The sequence below is a fragment of the Pleurodeles waltl genome, chromosome 9 (genome assembly GCF_031143425.1).
Source record: "Pleurodeles waltl isolate 20211129_DDA chromosome 9, aPleWal1.hap1.20221129, whole genome shotgun sequence".
NCBI lineage: Eukaryota > Metazoa > Chordata > Amphibia > Caudata > Salamandridae > Pleurodeles > Pleurodeles waltl.
The window spans coordinates 1,158,107,055-1,158,125,797 of NC_090448.1; the positions used below are offsets into that span (position 1 = coordinate 1,158,107,055).

Here is an 18,743-nt window from a genome sequence, read left to right on the forward strand (position 1 = left end):
GGCCTGATCATCTAGGACCCCCACAGAAAATATCCAAGGAGTTAAATACTTTGGAATTCCCGTGGGCGCCAAGCTATCCATGAATGCCCAAGTTAATAAGCCATCCAGATCATGCTTTCTTACCATGAAAACACAAACTATTCTTCTCGCACTTAGGATTCCCCCACAAGTTCCAGAAAACTAGTCAATAGATGGCTCTTCCCTACATGATCACGATACAACACAGTAATGTACAGCAATAAAATGAACAAGACATTGAATCTATCAATTTAAAAAAAATCTATGTTTTCAATGTGTGTATAAGCCATTTTACACACACACACACACATATGTACATATATAGGTCTATCTAAAAATGCCACATAATTGATTGTATGTACATATGTGGGTGTATATGGGTCTGTACTTTGGACAGGGATAGCACAGTTATCTGTGTGTGTGTGTGTGTGTGTGTGTGTGTGTGTGTGTATATATATATATAACATGTTTGTATGTAAATACACATAAAAACAAATTATGTAAATGCATATTTATACATAACATGTAGATGAACATACAGGGGTTTATGCTTCTATTTATCATAAACATATTAGTGTGTGTATGTATGATTTTAAAGAAGGGTACCTGTATATATGGGTGAAACAAAAATGATCTGAAATTAAAAATAATGAAATATACTATTTATGTGAGGATTTATGTATATTTATGCATTGCATGAATGTGTCAATGTACCTGTTGTGGGCACATGCCTTTGTATCACATGGGTTTGGGCTCTGTATAGGGGATGTCCCTGCATACATGTGTATGCACGTAAATGCAAATAGGTATATTCGAAAAATATAAATATATATTTGTGTGAATGCACACTTATTAAAAAATAAATCATGGGATTATGAATAAATGTATGTTTAAGCATCAAATATATGTGTATGTCACAATATGTAGATGAGCATCTATATGAATTATGCTTCTTTGTAAAATAATACATATATCTCAGAGTATGTAAATGTGATTGCAGGGAAGGTACATGTAAGGTCATGACAGACATTTTTTGTATTTTTATATCTAAATGTATTATGTAAATTTATGCACACCATACATGCGTGTCTGACAATGCAAATATTAATATATCTAAGTACATATGGGTCTTATGACTTGTTCACAAATATTACTGAGTTTAAGTTGTATGTGTGTATGTAAGTATACATGTATGTATTTAGATGTGTGGTTAGTCTGTAGACCTTTTTAATTATTAGTATTATTTTATTTTTAAAAAGCCCTCCATCTGTCGTTCCTCCCTCCACTATGACTCATCTCAAAACCTTCTGGCTACTATAGACTTCCAAACATCCAAACTGTTTCCCTCCTTCTATCCAATTCATCCAACTAACAGGCTCACCTGTCCACCACTCCCAATGACATCTAACATCTTCCCTTTACTAATTTACCTCAATTAATCTACCCCTATTCAAAACACTGGAGAAAATGCAGGATATCACAAGAGCAGAAACTTAAATTTACCAGAGCTAATCCTACGAGGGAAAAAGAAGCACATATCACTAATCCACTACCTACTTACATCTAACCTTGGGTATCGGAGTAGCGTGCTACACACTGCAAAATCACTACAATTGACAAACCCACTGATGCACACACAAAGACACAGTTCTGGACATAGCGAGATTCACACTTCGATAACCAGCGTTCAGAAGATGGCTGCCTCTTGATGAGCAAAAATGCTATCTATACGCTCTCTTAGAGAAATTTAACGACCCTCATGAACTGCAATAGATTTGATTATATGTATCCGTGTTGTATAAGCACAGCACAAGAATACAAATAGGTCCCGCCTCTTGCATTATCTCTTGGGCCGACCCTGCAGAAGTCGTCGTAGACCCGCCTCTGCCCTCCAGCGTATGCTGCGGAGGCATTTTATTCCAGAGTGGCGCGGATTTATTGGGGCTCTGATACACAGTGGCGTACACTAAAAATTACTCTCCTTCCGATTTCATTGTGCAGTGTAAAAAAGGCACCGAATGCAATCAAGTCCCCCCCCACTTCAGTCCCATTCCCTTAAAGGGAAAAAAGGGGTGAGCAGTAAGGGCGCCACAAAGGCGTTATAAAAGATGCATTAAAGGCACTCTCAGATTTATGGGCCTCTATTAACTTCTGTGATTCCCAAGCCAATGAATTTGTGCTTTTTTCTGCCGTTAACGGTGTCTGAGATGGACCTGCCTTGGCTGATCTACCTGCTGCAGACCGCTTTCTTCACGAGCTCCAGAGAGCAGCAGGTCCATAGCAATCAGGGCCCTGACGGTGACAAATGTGCTGCTGCCGAGTCCCAGAAAATAACACACATCCACTTTAATCTCTCTCTTGATTAAATCGCAGCACCCTCAGCCACCCCGCCTCTCCGCCGCCGCCAGCCTGACACCATGTGATTTGCTGGTGAGGCATCACTGCACCTCACTCTACTGCCTATATTCCCTCCTCGCCCAAACGCCCTGATCCTTCTGCAGCCCCCCTGAATTTTGAGGGGGGCACTGGACTTCATGAGCATAGGGAAAACCATTTAACGAAAAAAAAACAGCCGCACACTGGCAGACAGATGACCTCTTTTAGCAAAGACAACACGTTCGTCACACTGGCAGCCAGACAACCTTTTTAGCAAATGCAACATGGCCGCAGTCTAGCATCCAATGACCTGTTTCGCGAATGCAAGATAGCTGCACACTGGCAGTCCGTTGACCTCTACAGCAAAAACAACATGGCCGCACTCCAGCAGCTAGATGACCGGTTCCCGACCTGGGGCCCGAGAACCCATAGGGGTCCGCAAAGCATCCTCAAGGTGTCCATGACTGCTTAGAAAATTAAATAATTTTAGCATATTAATAAAGTGTATAAAAATAAAGTGTCTAAATGTACAATAGAAAATTTCAAAACATACTGTAAATGTCAAGTAGTTGATATTGGAGGCTAAAATTTAAATTAGTATCATCAGATTGATTCGCGTGAGCAGCGCAGGGCATCAAACAGAATACAGTATGGACGATGTCGCTTCAAATGAATTTAGAAAGGCTCCAACCTGCCTATTAAAATTATGTTTTTTTTAAATTTATATTTGTTGTCAAATTTAATTAAATGTGTTATTGTTTGAGCATGTGTTTGATGAAATGCTTGTTATTGTGTTTCTAGGTATTATTTTGTGGTTCAAATCATTACTATGTTCCAGTATTGACTCAGTGGTGGGGTCCCGGGATTCCAATAATGATTCAGTAGGGGGAGAAGGGGGGTCCCCGGGTTCCAGTAATGATAAAGTGAGGGTCCACAGAAGTCAAAAGGTTGAGAACCACCGAGACCTCTTTCAAGGACACAAGATGGCCGCACTCTGGCATTCAGGCGACCTCTCCAACACGGCCACACAGCATCAGGCATTTTCTCGTGTTAGCAAACACAAGGTGGTCCCAACACTGGCAGCCCCCTGACCTCTTTAGCATTCGAGATTCCAGATGCATGGGCCAGATTTGAGTGTAACCCGCGGTCCCCGGCGTCCTGGTCCCTACCACAGCCCCCCTCCACAAAGGTAAACAGCACGCAGGGCAATAAACCCGCTGCCGAACATGGAAACGGCCCTCCTCCCCTCTGCAAGAGACTAGGCAAATATTTATGGGGCAGTAGACTAACTCCTGCCTAGTCCGGGGGAAAAAGGGAGAGCAATTTAGCCGGATATTCATGACCCACTTTGAATATCACATTGAATATTACTCATAAATCTTTTACGAGCCAATCCCCAGAGCTCACTTAACAGCCGGTTTTAATCATGCATCTGACACCGAGAAAATAACACAATGTATTTTTCCAGTGGCAAATTAATTTAGGCGGGAACCGCCTCCCCGAGGCTGCGCGCGCTCGCAGGAAAGGCGTCCTTCACTTTCTCGGGTTATCTTCCAATCCCGAGCCATTCAAAAACGCACATTTTTTAAAAATGTTATTAACATCCTTCTTGCAGCGGTTAATTTCATCGCACAACGGTTGGGTATTTTGTTCTGTTCCTAACCGTGGAGTTGTTGCGTGGATGAATGTCACATTTTTACTTAAAAAAAAGGGACCATGTCATTTCCCCCCTCGTATATTTGAGAAAGGGATTTATTTTTTTACTTTGTTAACAGCCAATTTGCTGACATTTTTTTCGCTTATATTTATTCCGTATTTTTTTTTCATCAATTTCATTTGATTTGATTTTTTTGTTAATAATGCTCAACATCTTTTATACTAGCAATGTGGAATTCAAATGGATTGATACCCTTCTGTCATTATTTGCATTATTTATGCATAGCTCACCCTTTCTGATTATGTCCATCATTTTGCTTGCTCCTGGTGCGCCCCTCTCGTGTGACAGGGTGCACACTGAAGGATGGCGCATGCGCACAGACCTGGGGGTAAGCCACGACAGCCCACAATATGGCAGCTACAGACAAACATGTACTGAGCGTTCTGCATAACATCCCTCTCCTAACAACAAGTTGGAACCTAGAATAATCAAGTGCCAAGTCAAAGTGCTCCATAAAAATGGCCACTATGTGGCATAGTTATTTGATTGCCTCGGCTACATAGAGTACCTTTGTTCTACTTGGGTACTAGGGGCTGCCACTCACATATTACCAGATCATTACACGCGTTATCGCTGGATGGTGGCTCAGCGGTCTTCCCTCTTTTTGTCAACAAGTCCTTTGCATCTTCATCAACAAGTCCTTTGACCCTCAGACTCCTTGTATGCCAGCTCCATCTGCCTCTGGTCTTCTGTATGTCCAGCTTCTGGAACGAGGCGAGGTTATGTGCGACTGCGCATCCTTTCCACCCACGGTCACGGTTCTGTTTCTACGATTTGCATCCGATGACAAGGTATTTGGCATTTTTTTTAGCCTTCCTTTTCTGTGTATCAAGATTTGGTTTTCTTCTATTGTCTTCTGCAGCCTCTATTATTCTTTTGCGTTGTTCCTCATGTGCGCGTTCTATGTGTGGAATTCGTGATGCCAGTGTGTGGCCAAAACATTTTTCTGGTGCCACTCAGATAGTGCAGGGTGGTGAGGTGGGATTTGTAATCCCACTTATCGACAAGTCTGGTTCTAGTGTGATGCAGGGGAGAACCAAAAGTGTATGTACACAGAAAAAACTGCAACAGTTTGATAAGGCAATGAGATTACATGGAAAACATGACCCTACAGATTCGCGAGAAGGAAGAACAGTGACATTTACAAAACTTTGTTAATAAATTAACAACTATTAAAAGTAATGCACTGTCCTCAAAGGTATAGGAAGAAAAGGCACACAAAAGTAGAACTTCATGGAAAACATGTCACTGAAGCATGCTTTTGAAGACTACATATCTTGAAGAAAAGAATAAGTAGAAATGAACTTGGATGAAGAAAACTATAAACTATTTTAGGACTACAATAAAACTAGACATGAGGTAACATGAAACGGAACGTAGTTTCCATCAAATATTGAAACAGCTCTTGGCGGCGGAAGCAAAGGATTTCTGAAGATGTTCAATGTGCAAAGAAACGAGGACAAGTGCTGCATTCTAACATAGAGAGAGCCCTTAACCCAACTGGTTGACCATGCAGAGATGCAGAGATGCAGAGCGTCCCACTTAAAGGCAGTAACGCTTCCAATCTTCTGAGAAATCTGAAAGGGCGTAGCTGGAAGAAGAGGTCTACCCTTCCACTCAACCTGACTCGGGCTGAAGGTAGGCGGATCGTATCGAGTTTGGACAACCAACATTGGAGAAATGCATTCAGGGCAAATCAAAAAATGAAGCCACAATAAGAAACTTGAAGGCAACACCTTTCTCCAGAAGTATGGATGGAGTACATTGATGGACTTATGAATCCTGAATTAAGTTCACCAACTTGAGAGTTCTCAAAGTCTCCAAGGTTGACTTGCACATGTCGGCTTTTTGTTATGGCAAATCCAGCGATCTCCCCTCTAAACTCCTTAAAAAAAAACTCCGCTCCAAAACTTCCAACCACCATTAACTATTAACCTTATGTGTATCTGTCATAACAAAATAAAAACACGAATGCGAGGCAACCATACTATGCTACATAAAAAACAAAAATCTCAATACAACAGTAAAAAATTAGAACATAGGTGCTTCTACAATACAATAATATTGACAGTTCAAAATCAGAGGTAGTCATTTCATGAACCGTGCACGCTGAAAGGCAGAATAGCCCAAGACTGCTTTCAAACCTGCAACCAGCAGGATATTCAGAGAATTACGCAGCACCATTTACGTCTGGTGAACCTTCTGGAAGTAGATGACCAGAGGCAGTAGTTTTCTGGATGACCTGCATGCTTTCAAATTTCATTTTAGTTTCCTTTGTGCTTTTCGATTTTGAGAATCCTCTTCACTTATCAGAGTAGTTGATTGCATTGAAGATGTCTGACCTCAATAATCCATATACATAGGGAATTCATTTTATTGTGTGCAATCTGTTGGGAGTGGGCTCAAACCTCAAACTGATGACAGAGTGCCTTCCACATTTGAACAATTGGCAGGACAGGATGGCTGTTGTAAGAAGTCTTCTAGCAAGAATCTAAAGGGCCATGTGTGTCTGACACAATATAAGGCCTTGAACTGCTTAAAGAAAGAGGGATCTAATTTAAAGAGGGGGGTTAATGTTGTCATCTTGATGAACCCAAATGCTATGTTATATTGACTACAGCATTAAATAGAGAGGAAATCTTTCTCCATGATGTTGTTTCCCACAACATAATTCAAGGTGCATTATATTAAAATTTACTCAGAACTATATTTCTCTAAATTGAAGTGACGTGATCGCTTTTCACATACATCAGCATCGTTCTCTGCTTTGTCTTCATGAATCTCAAACACCCATCCTTTTCCACAAGTTACTTCACTTCTCGATGATTACTCAGGTGTTTCTACTCAATAACCCGGTTTGAGTTTCTGTTTATAGTAATTCCAACCCCTTTTTGGACCAAGGCAAGTAGATATTACTTCACAGTGTACAATTCCTCTCAGACGGTTGCTGATCTAGGGGGTTGATTAAACTAAAACTTACGGTCAACTCCGTCGTGAACTTGAAGATACCGTTCCAGCACAATGCGAGCCATCAGAGCGGGGGAAAAGTCCACCTGTGAGGACAACAAGACGTAGAGGGTCAGAGGGCTCAGAGCTAGGAAGGCATGGCTGTAGGTGGTATCAGGTATGCAAAAAGGAAAAAGGTCTTTGCGGCAACGTTTTTTGTAGGTTGTTCGATTGCAACATATGACACACAGTTCTACTAATGCCCAACCCACCTTGACTCAAAGCCAGTTGGTCAACTTGTTACCTTTAATTTCTACTTCTGGTTATTGTAGCCAAACATGCCTTTGGTTTTGAGTTTAGACGGCCAGCTTCCCAGCAGTATTGAGGATAGTGATTTGACCTGTGGGGGTCTTCTGCAAGCATTTTCCTTTATTGATGTAATTTTGCATAAAAAATGCATCATTTGGCGCTGATTTTAAAGAACTGTTCAGTAGGTGAATTTCACTCTTTTTCCATAAAATGAACAAGTTCTCTGTTTGCCTACAGAACAATTATAGATGCAGTGTCCTGTTCAGAGCAATGACCAGGTGCGGCTCCTCCGTTAGGGTGGAGGAGTGCCACCCCCCACACCCCTGCCAGCAGCGGCAGCTGCAAACCTTTTACTACAAAACAATAATAAACTAAACTATGTTTATTATCGATTTGTAGCAAAAGGGGTGGGGCATTTGGGGTGACGAGGTCTGAGGGGGAGTGCACGGCACACCCTCCTCATTGCGTATGCATGATTGGCCGGCCGTCTCGGACCCGCCAAACACACATGCGCACTGTGCTCTCTCCAGCCCGGCACTGTGTTGCCGGGCTGGAGAGAGCTTGCACAGGCTCCCAGTCTGCCTGGGAACCCCCTGGCTGGGCGCTCCCAGCCAATCCTAACGCTGCTCTGAGCAGCGTCAGGATTGGCCGCAGGGCAGACTGGGAGCCTGTGTCTGCAGGGAATGAGCTGCGCAATGGTGGCAGCAGCGGCGACGATCCAGATAAGTGTTTTGTTTCTTTCCTAAATAATCACCCTGTGCGCCGCCCCGCCCACCCCCAAAAAGTACAGCACACTGCTCCTGGCAATGACTAAACCTTGGTTATTGCTGTATTTGTTACAACCTGAAGGCAAGATGGCGGCTGTACATGAAAAGTATACTGAGCTATGGTAGCGTCCTTCTGCCAGGCAGTGGCCTCACTGTCTCCGATACCTCTGTGCTGTGAAACCCAAAGCAGGAGCATCCATTCCATGTAGCTGCCCCCTTCCTCCAGGAGCCCACGCAAGGATGACACATGAAAAATGATGAAACTGCTCATGGACTGCCAGGCTGAATGAGGACGCCCTGATTAGTGCAGGTGTGAGCCGCCCCCTCTAATTTTCATATTAATCATGTGTCCATCAGGCTTCATGTCGGAGCGCAACCATCATTCACAGCGGCGTGAATCCCCCCATGGTTGCTTCCCTTCGATGGCCTTTTAAATACTTGATGGAATGACAAAATTGCTATTATTTAACACACGTTGTCCTATCAATTTTGTACAAAGCCAGGCTTTTCTTTTTTTTTTTTCCAGCTCACTGGGGCCTGCAGCGATGCACTCCCTGCATGCAATCCTCATCTCAAGGCTACAGCCCTCTTTTTATCGAGGTTTATTGAGCTATGCAAATGGAAGACAGCCAAGCAAACCATAACAAGCATTGGCAATGCCAATAGGTCTGGTTTATGAATGAAAGTGCCTCTTGTGTCACTGATGGGTTTAAACACTCATTAGTTTATCATACATGTATTCTATCGCTTACCTTTGCAAGTATACACAAATTCATTCATTGATTCATTCTTCCATTCACCCTCTGACCCAATCTCAATAAAACAGACAAATTCCACAACATATGGAATAGTATACATTCCTCACAGCTGCCCTCCCACCAGAGAAAGACAAACACCATAAATTATCTGGCTACCTAAGCCACTTTTACATCAACATCACGTGTGCCACCCTGAAAGTTCAAGCTTATACAACTGGATAAACAAACATGATCACAGCTGCATGGAGAGCAGGCACTTTTTGTGGAAGCACACAACTCCTGCCCAATCAAAAAATGTACTTCTGGCTGCCAACATGTGCGCGGAGTGAAAGGTCTAGCCCTTCTCTAGTGCAGCTCACATAATTGTCTGGCAAAAAAAGGAGCAGCGAATAAGGGGTCAGTGGACAACATCAGGTGAAGCGTAACAGACCAGCAGCAGTGCTGTTTTAGGCCTTCAATATCTAGTATTTTGAGTTTCACCATTAAAAAATTTGTGGAGCCCCAAATACTGCAATGTGTTTCACTCTTGTTGGAGTTCACCAAATAAGTATATTCAGTGGGAACTATTCTTCACAAATTAACTTTGGAATAAATTAAACTTCTATGATGACCTTCCAGGCCTTATTAGGTGATATGTTCAGTGACCACAAAACATCCTTTCTTCTCCCAATGCAGTCTCAACACCCCCGTCAAGTCTATGATCTGATGGTGGTTGGAGGTCCTAAGGCATCCGTCCCTATCCCTTTCCAATGTACCCAAAAGCATGATTTTTGCAACACAAACTGCGAGCTCAGATTTCTGAAGCTATGTTAGCCTCCTTTACAATAAGGATTTATTTAATATTCACTGAATCTATTTTTTGTTGCTTAGATAGTTCCCAAGTGGGGTGCTGTGCCAGGTACAGGTGCCATGCTGCCACAGCCAGGAACGTCTCTGTGAAAGCCGCTCTCTCAGGTGGCATCAGCGATGCTCAGAGCATGATCCTACTTAGAGGGCGAGAATGACTGTCATTTTCATAGGATTCACTCACTGATCCCTTTTTTACATCTGTACGCATTAGGACGCGATGTGCCCTTCTCCACAGAAACTGGAAGGAGCAATCATGGACATTTAAATTCCAGAACCCACATGACTGAAAACTGAAATTCTGAATGATAGTTTAAGCGTTCAGGTGGTTGAAGATAGGTTAATTTTTTCCAGCCCGATCCAGTCACCACCAGTCTGGCTTTCCCCACATATGAGAATATCAGCCTGTCAGGTGTGCCTTGAGACTTACTTATAGGCGGCTTAGCTCTATCAGCATTTAAGATTAATACAGCCCAATGGAATGACCTTTTCATCCTCTGTAGACTTACTTCAAGCCTCTCTAGCTAGACGCAGCGATTAGGGAATTATGGAACATGGACATAAGATCTTTGGGTCAAGAGAACAGTCAGATTCTTATGTAGGGTGTGACGTGTTATGATGTTAGAGTTGGTTCAATACTTCATCTTCATGTCCAAACCTGTCAGGTGTAGAGATGATTCATACTACGACATCATCGTTCAAAAACTCAAGGATAGAGGTGATCAATGGTACTCTATTGCCATTCCTAAGCTCATCATACGGAGATGTCACCAACATCATCACCATGTCCAAATCAATCAGGCATAGAGATGATGTCTGCTAATTCGTCATTCCCAAACTCATCAGGGATAGAGACATTCAGTTCTAGTTCATTGTCATTCCCAAACTCTTCATACGTAGCAGTTCCTCAGTGCGACTTGGTCGCCCTTTCCAAACCCATTAGGCATAGAGAGGATCAATACTATTTTTAAATTCCCAAACCAACCAAAAGCAGACGTAGTCTCGCCAGAACGAACAGGTGATCAATGTTTTTGTCTTGTTATTCTGTAATCCACCTGATTGAGGAAGTTAACCCTACGACTACTTTGTTGATGCAAGCCGACCGGAGAGAGGAGCCGAAGTCCTAGTCTGATTCCGGGCGCACAGTGAGAGCAGGTTGGATAATCACTCCTATGTCCCAAAGCGAAATTACTGAATTTCAGTCAGATGTCGCGTTTCACCCAGAAAGCTATACGCTGAGTTTAACAAACCGTTTCACCCAGTTTCTAAAAAAATGAATTATGTCAAAATATTTGATTGGGGAAGAAACATTTATTCTTGATAAAAAAGTAATTGATTTGTGACTATATTTGACGACAAATAACAGATTCATAAAACAGTGAATGACTTCCTGTTGAAAACAAACATTTATGAATGAGACAGCAACAACCCTTGAGTTGCAGAATAGAATCCAATTCCTAAGCTCTTTTTCCTCTGTTACTACTACACAGAAAGGCAGATTCGCAGATGCAGAGGCTGAATCACAGGGTTGAGTTTTCTTAATTTGTGGTGAGCGCCAAATCCTATTCCTGTTCTTGCCTACACTGTGTTCTGGAAGAAATCAGACTATGTGTCTTATTTTGATCTTGGCGGATGGGGACACACTGTCACAAACGTGACTGATATTGCGATTCCATTGTATCCTATGGAAATTGTAACACTGGGGATGGCATAACAGTCAAGTTTGTGACAGAGTAACCCGTCCGCCAAGATCTAAATCAGCCCCTATTTAGTGGCAGTGAAACTATTGTGCAGGCTCCTTTTCTAGGGTTGGTTGTTCAAGTGCTGTGAAGGACCTTACTCGCGAAGTGTGTCTGTGTAGGCGAGACGGAGGCTGACGCGTTAGGCTACGACGTAAATAGTAAGTGATGCTGCGGGGACACTTTTATTAAATCCTCCATATGAATGTTTTAGAAAAGGCATCCATTTCCATGAATGTATCTTCCTGGATCCGTTGGCACCGCGCACAGCTGCACACCCGCCAGTAGCTTACCCCTTTGGGATTTGTTGCAACAACCCATGTCGGCGGATTATTACCTGCCCGCCATCCAGCTGCCACCTTTATGTTGTACTTAGTATTGAAAACGAGCCATCACTGCATCTGCCAGCGATTGATGCCGCACCAGCCCCTTTATGAGTCCGTATATCTTTAATCAGAGGCAACCATAAAAATTGATGAGATGTGTACATTTATATATCAGCATCGCGGAGCCTGGCGGGGCCCGGCTGCCGCTGTGTCTGGCAAAGGTGGTTTGATTTAATTTATTTATATACATCTTTTCTTTTTGTGGCTGCTTTCCCAGTCATTCTAAAAACCAGAGTTTTGGCTCTAAAATTAAAAATATGAGGCTTGCTTGCAACAAACCAGAATTGATGAACCAAAGCATGCTTCAATGTCTGTTCTGCTAGCCTTTTTGCATGGTGGTCCCGATTTTCTTTGCTATAGGAGCACAGTTACATGTGATAAAGTAACTTTCCCATATTTGTGGTAGGGTAGTTTGGGTAAGGCAATGAAGCCAATATTAGAACTTGTATCTCTGATTTCTAAGCAATTAATTGAGCGACTAACCTTTTCACAGGCAGAGGCTGAAATGTGTTCAATCCTACATCTGCCCACTGAACTGGTCAAAGGTTGTGTGTTTTAAAAGTCCTAGCTGCTGTCCAATTGAAGAAAGTCCCCTTTCGCTCGCTTCTTTAAAAAGATAATATAGAAATAGGTTTGTTCAGAGACCAGATGTGAACATACACGCCAATGGTGCCTGCCTGGATTCATGGATCGATCTGTGCTACACAAGCTTAACACTAGCTGGCTGTGCTTTAACCTTGTTTTAGACATCACAGTTGAATATAGTAATAATGGAGTGTCCAATGTAGGATTTGGAGTGCCAGATCAAATCCAGATTTATAATATGAGCACATGATTATGCAAATGATTGATGTTTGTAGTCAGTAATTGTTAATGTTAAATTATGCTATTTAGATCATTCTTTGAAGGTTTATTTCATGCAGATATCCTTAAAATCTGACATGGACTCAGATCTTCTTGACTTACGTTGGTCATCTCTAGTGTAATAATACAATTGCCATTTAGTTACAAAATGCAAATATTTATATAGGCTTATCAAGAGTAAACGGAAAGCCATATTATACGGAGTGTAGCTATAGTGAGGAAGAGTTTTCTAAAGAAAATAGATTTTTTGGTTTGCTAATAATTTTGGCACAGTTTGACAAATCTTCACAAAACTTTCCAAAACAAAAAAAGGTTCATCCACCTCAGATTATTCCTTGAAGGTTTTGGGGTGGTCCATCAAGAGGGGACAGGTAACAAGGGGGGGCAGGCAAAACACAATTTCCATGTGGGAACTTTGCACAGGGCTACAGCTGAATCAAATCAAATCATTAGCATTTATAAAGCGCGCTACTCACCCGTGCGGGTCTCAAGGCGCTAGGGACAAAGGGGGAGGTTATCGCTGCGCGAACAGCCAGGTCTTTAGGAGTCTCCGGAAAGCGGAGTGGTCCTGAGGCTGGTGGGGAGGGAGTTCCAGGTCTTGGCCGCCAGGAAGGAGAAAGATCTCCCACCCGCCGTGGAGCGTCGGATGCGAGGGACGGCGGCGAGTGCGAGGCCAGAGGAGCGGAGGGGGCGGGTGGGGACGTAGAAGTTGAGGCGTCTGTTGAGGTATTCCGGTCCCTTGTCGTGGAGGGCTTTGTGTGCGTGGGTGAGAAGTCGGAAGGTGATCCTTTTGCTGACTGGGAGCCAATGCAGGTGTCTCAGGTGTGCGGAGATGTGGCTGCTGCGGGGTACGTCGAGGATGAGGCGGGCCGAGGCGTTTTGAATGCGTTGTAGGCGATTTTGGAGTTTGGCTGTGGTCCCGGCGTAGAGGGTGTTGCCGTAGTCCAGGCGGCTCGTGACGAGGGTGTGGGTCACTGTTTTTCTGGTGTCGGCGGGGATCCAGCGGAAGATCTTGCGGAGCATGCGGAGGGTGAGGAAGCAGGCGGAGGACACAGCGTTGACTTGCTTGGTCATGGTGAGAAGAGGGTCCAAGATGAAGCCGAGGTTGCGGGCGTGGTCTGCGGGGGTCGGTGCGGTGCCGAGGGCCGTGGGCCACCAGGAGTCGTCCCAGGCGGACGGGGTGTTGCCGAGGATGAGGACTTCAGTTTTTTCAGGAGTTCAGCTTTAGGCGGCTGAGCCTCATCCAATCTGTGACGTCCTTCATACCCTCTTGTAGGTTGGTCTTGGCGCTGGCGGGGTCCTTGGTGAGGGAGAGTATAAGTTGGGTGTCGTCGGCGTAGGAGGTGATGATGATGTCGTGCTTGCGTACGATGTTGGCGAGGGGGCTCATGTAGACATTGAAGAGTGTCGGGCTGAGTGATGAGCCTTGAGGTACGCCGCAGATGATCTCAGTGGGTTCTGAGCGAAACGGAGGGAGGTAGACTCTTTGGGAGCGGTTTGCGAGGAAGGAGGCGATCCAGTCCAGGGCCTGGTCTTGGATCCCGGTGGAGCAGAGGCGGGTGATTGGGGTGCGGTGACAGACGGTGTCAAAGGCAGCCGAGAGGTCGAGAAGAATGAGGGCGACTGTTTCACCGTTGTCCATCAGGGTTCTGATGTCGTCTGTGACTGAGATGAGGGCGGTTTCAGTGCTGTGGTTGGTTCGGAATCCGGTCTGTGAGGGGTCGAGCAGGTTGTTGTCTTCCAGGAAGGTGGTCAGCTGTTTGTTGACGGTCTTCTCTATTACTTTGGCTGGGAAAGGCAGAAGGGGCGGAAGTTTTTCAGGTCGCTCGGGTCAGCCGTAGGTTTCTTTAGTAGGGCGTTGACTTCGGCGTGTTTCCAGCATTCGGGGAAGGTAGCAGAAGAAAAAGAAGAGTTGATGATGGTCTGGAGGTGCGGGGCGATGATGTCGTCGGCTTTGTTAAAGATGAAGCGCGGGCAGGGGTCCGAAGGGGCGCCGGAGTGGATAGAGTTCATGATGGATTTGGTTTCTTCTGTGCTGATGTGGGTCCAGTTGTTGAGGGTGATGGTCGAGGATGTGGGTTCTGTGGTGTTTGGTTGGGTCTGGTGTCCGAAGCCGTCGTGGAGGTCGCTGATCTTGCGATGGAAGAAAGTGGCGAGGGATTCGCATAGATCCTGTGAGGGCATGACGGCGTTGGCGCTGGGATTGGAGAACTCCTTGACGATGCTGAAGAGTTCTCTGCTGTTGTGGCTGTTTTTGTCCAGTCTGTCGGTGATAAAATTCCTTTTGGCAGCGCGGATCAGGTGGTGGTGTTCGCGGGTAGCGTTCTTGAGGGCGGTCATGTGGTCAGCGGTGCGGTCCTTGCGCCAGGCTTTCTCAAGTGCGCGACAAGTTTTCTTTGATTCTTTGAGGGTGTCAGAGAACCAGAGGGGTTTCTTGGTGTTGTTCTGTCGCTGCAAGCGTTTGAGGAGAGCAAGGTTGTCTGCGCAGTTGGAGATCCAGTTTGTGAGGTTGAGGGCTGCGTCGTTGGGGTCGGTAGTGAGGGTGGGTTGGTTGGCGGCGAGTGCGGAGAAGAGTTGCTCTTCAGGGATCTTGTTCCACTGTCGGCGAGGGATGGGTTGAGTGCGGAGGTGGCGGGTCTCGCGTCGGAATGTGAAGTGGACGCAGCTGTGGTCGGTCCAATGAAGGGCAGAGGCGTGGCTGAAGAAGACGTGTTTGCTGGCGGAGAAGCTGAATAGACTTGCACCAAATTTGGAAGAAAGCTACGTTTTTACCTATAAACCATTTTTTTGGTATAAATCTGTTCAGTAGTTTTTGAGAAATTAAGGTTCAAAATTAGAGATCTAGAGACAAAGGAATACAGCGGAACCAGCAGATCAGAAGATCTGAGTGACTGCCTCACAACAACAAAAATGATTGGCAGCCATTTTAGGACATCAGTTCTAAGCCCTGAAAAATAAAACAGATCAGCAGGGTAGGGATACCCTGACCCCTTAGGACATTTGTGGCTGCTATCCCAGTCATTGTAATAATCAGATTTTTGGCTTCAAAATTAAAAATACGAGCTTTGTTTGCAAACTAAACTAAACTAAACTAAAGCATGCTTCCATGTCTGTTCTGCTATCCTTTTTGCATGGAGGTCCCAATTTTCTTTGCTATAGGAGCACAGTCCCAGGAGATAGTGATTATTTTCTATATTGTTTTTAGGGTCATTTTGGTAAAGTGATGAAGCCAGTATTGGAACTTATACCTCTGATTTCTGAGCAGTTAATTGAACCATTAAATGTTTCCCAGGCTGAGGATGAAACTTTGATGTTCACTCCTACATCTGTCCGAGAGGGACCCTCCCTGGGGCCAAATACAAAGAAAAAAATGCTTGCAGTACCACAGTAGTGCACTGCATATGATGTCACGTATTACATCAGTCATGCCATGTTCTATGACATCTTCAATAACATCACTGATGACACCTTCAATAACATAATTGCTGACAACATTATGCACGGGGAGGGGCCGAGTTATAGTTACTTTAGTTAAGTGTACCTAGTGAATTTTAGTGTTTTTTTTCATACGTTTTAAATGTTACATTCTTACTGACATTTTCACCTAACTATAATGCCACTTTAACTTTTGTTTTTTAACTGTTTTCAGCGATATGTATATTTACATACACACATACATATGAAGAAGTTACTTTCCTTCAGTAACACCTTATCTGGTAGAGACAATATATAGTTGCAGATTCTTTACCTATGAATTTCTGGGAACTTTTCTTGAGCAGTACCCCTGTGCACCGATCAACTCCTCATCGGACATCGTTCGCACCATACGAGACGTCGCGGGGCTTATATAGGCACCACGCCAGCGCGCTGATGTCAGTTTCTTTTCACGACGAAGTGCAGACCCATGAAGAACACTAACTACTGGTGCATCAAAACTAAGGTCCTGAAAGGGAATACCTGCCCCTAGAGATCAGTTTGCAAAGTGGGAAAGATGGGTGGGTCAGTAAGGAATCTGCAACTAACTATTGTCTCTACCAGATAAGGCGTTACTGAAGGTACGTAACTTGTTCATCTCATAGAGACTATTACCTGTGAATAGATACCCAAGCAATACCATCCCCAGAGGTGGGTCAGCGAACCAAGACCATACTAGGAAGTCCCGCAGGACTGAATGGGCAAAGGTCCCAGCCCAGTGGACCAGACTGTTCAGGCAGTAGTGATTGGTAAACATGTGCAGAAAGGTCCATGTTGCTACCTGACAGATGTCAGGGACTGGTACTCCACGTGCTAACGCAGTGGCCATGGCTGTAGCTCGGGTACAATGAGCACGCAAACCTTCAGGTGGCTGCCTTTTGGCCAGTTTGTAGCAGATGTAAATGCAGAGTACAACCCATCTGGAGATGTTCCACTTTTGCACTGCTTGACCTTTCTTCGCACCACCTAACCGACAAACAATTGATTATCCACCTCGAACTCTTTTGTACAATTAAGGTAGAACGTCAACGCTCTTTTTGGGTCCAGGTGGTGGAGTCTCTCTTCTTCTTAAGCAGGATGAGGGGTTCATAAAACACAGGCAAGGTGATGGATTAGTCTACATGAAAGGGCAGAAGATCCTCCCAAAGGGGCAGTCTGATCGGAAGATCGATTGACATGCTCAACAGTTTGGGATTCCAGACTCTTTGAGCCCAGTCCAGAGCCACAAGGATTACGTGGGCCCGGTCATTTAATTAATTGGTTCTTGAGAACTTCTGGACAGAAGTGGTATGGGTGGAAAGGGGTGCAGGAGGCCTAAGTTACACTTGAGACGAAAAGTGTCTGAGTAATTGCTGCCTTGGAAACTCCAGTGTGCAAAACTGCTGAGATTACATGTTCTCTACAGAGGCCAACAGATCTAATCAAGGCTCTCCCCACTGCTGATAGAGACCTTGCACCACCTCCAGATGAAGACGCCATTCGTGATCCACTAGGCATTACCGTCTGAGTTTGTCTGCTCTGGCATTCAGAGAGCCCACCAGATGGTGAACCCCCGGGGATATGCCCTGCTGTTCCAGTCACATCCAGAGGCACAGAGGCTCTTGACAAAGTGGCTACATCCCCACCCCGCTCTGCTTGTTGCAGTATTACATGGCACCAGTTTTGTCCGTGAACACCTGCACCATCTTTTCCTTGACAGAGGGAAGAAATGCCTTCAGTGCTAGCCGAATCGCACAGAGCTCCAACAGGTTGATGTAGAGTCCGGACTCCACCAGAGACCAGATGCCTCTGATCTCCACCTCTCCCAGATTGCAGCCCCATCCCAGTCGGCTGTCACTACTGTCAGATCTGGTTGGGGAGGAAACTACCTCTGATCCAATCGCGGTTTGTTAACCGCCACTGCAGATCTTGCGCAGTTCCCTCCGAGATCTGGAGCTTGTTCGAGAGATTCCCCTGATGCCGCGGCCACTGGAACTTCAGGTCCCACTGCAGAGCCTGCATATGTTATCTGGCATGTGTCACCAGCAGGGTGCAGAAGGCTATGAGGCCCAGCAGCCTCGGAGTCTTCCTAACCAAAATCCAGGATAGAGGCTGAAACATCGGTATCATAGCTTGAATATTCTAGACTCACCACTTAGTAGGAGAAGCCTGAAACTGCACTGTGTCCAGAACAGCTCTGACGAAAGGGAGCATCTGAGAGGATGACTTTGGCATGTTTAAAGTGAACCCCAGCAAATGCAGGAGGTTCTGCCATAATCTGGAGATGGGAGACGACAGCTTGGGGTGAGCCCGCCTTCAACATCCAGTCGTTGAGATGGGGGGGAAGACTGAAACCCCTCATCTTCGCAGACGAGCAGCGACAAGCGCCTTCACCTTGGCGAACACCCATGGGGCGCTGGTAAGGCCAAAGAGAAGCACAGTAAACTGAAAGTGCTTGTGGCCTACCGTGAACCACAAGTAACGTCTGTCAGCAGGCAGGACAGGAATATGGAAATAAGAGTCCAGCAAGTCCAACGCTACATACAGTCTCCTGGATCCATGGC

At 44.9% G+C, this 18,743-nt stretch overlaps 1 protein-coding gene across 2 annotated transcripts in view; it reads right to left on the reverse strand.

The window, feature by feature from the left end:
• CDIN1 (CDAN1 interacting nuclease 1) overlaps positions 1–18,743 on the reverse strand; it is a 574,168-nt gene that overhangs the window by 359,565 nt on the left and 195,860 nt on the right. For both annotated transcript variants that reach the window (XM_069209034.1, XM_069209035.1), the window contains exon 6: positions 7,092–7,164. In XM_069209034.1, the coding sequence (XP_069065135.1) occupies positions 7,092–7,164 (73 nt within the window). The remainder of the gene's footprint in view (positions 1–7,091; positions 7,165–18,743) is intronic.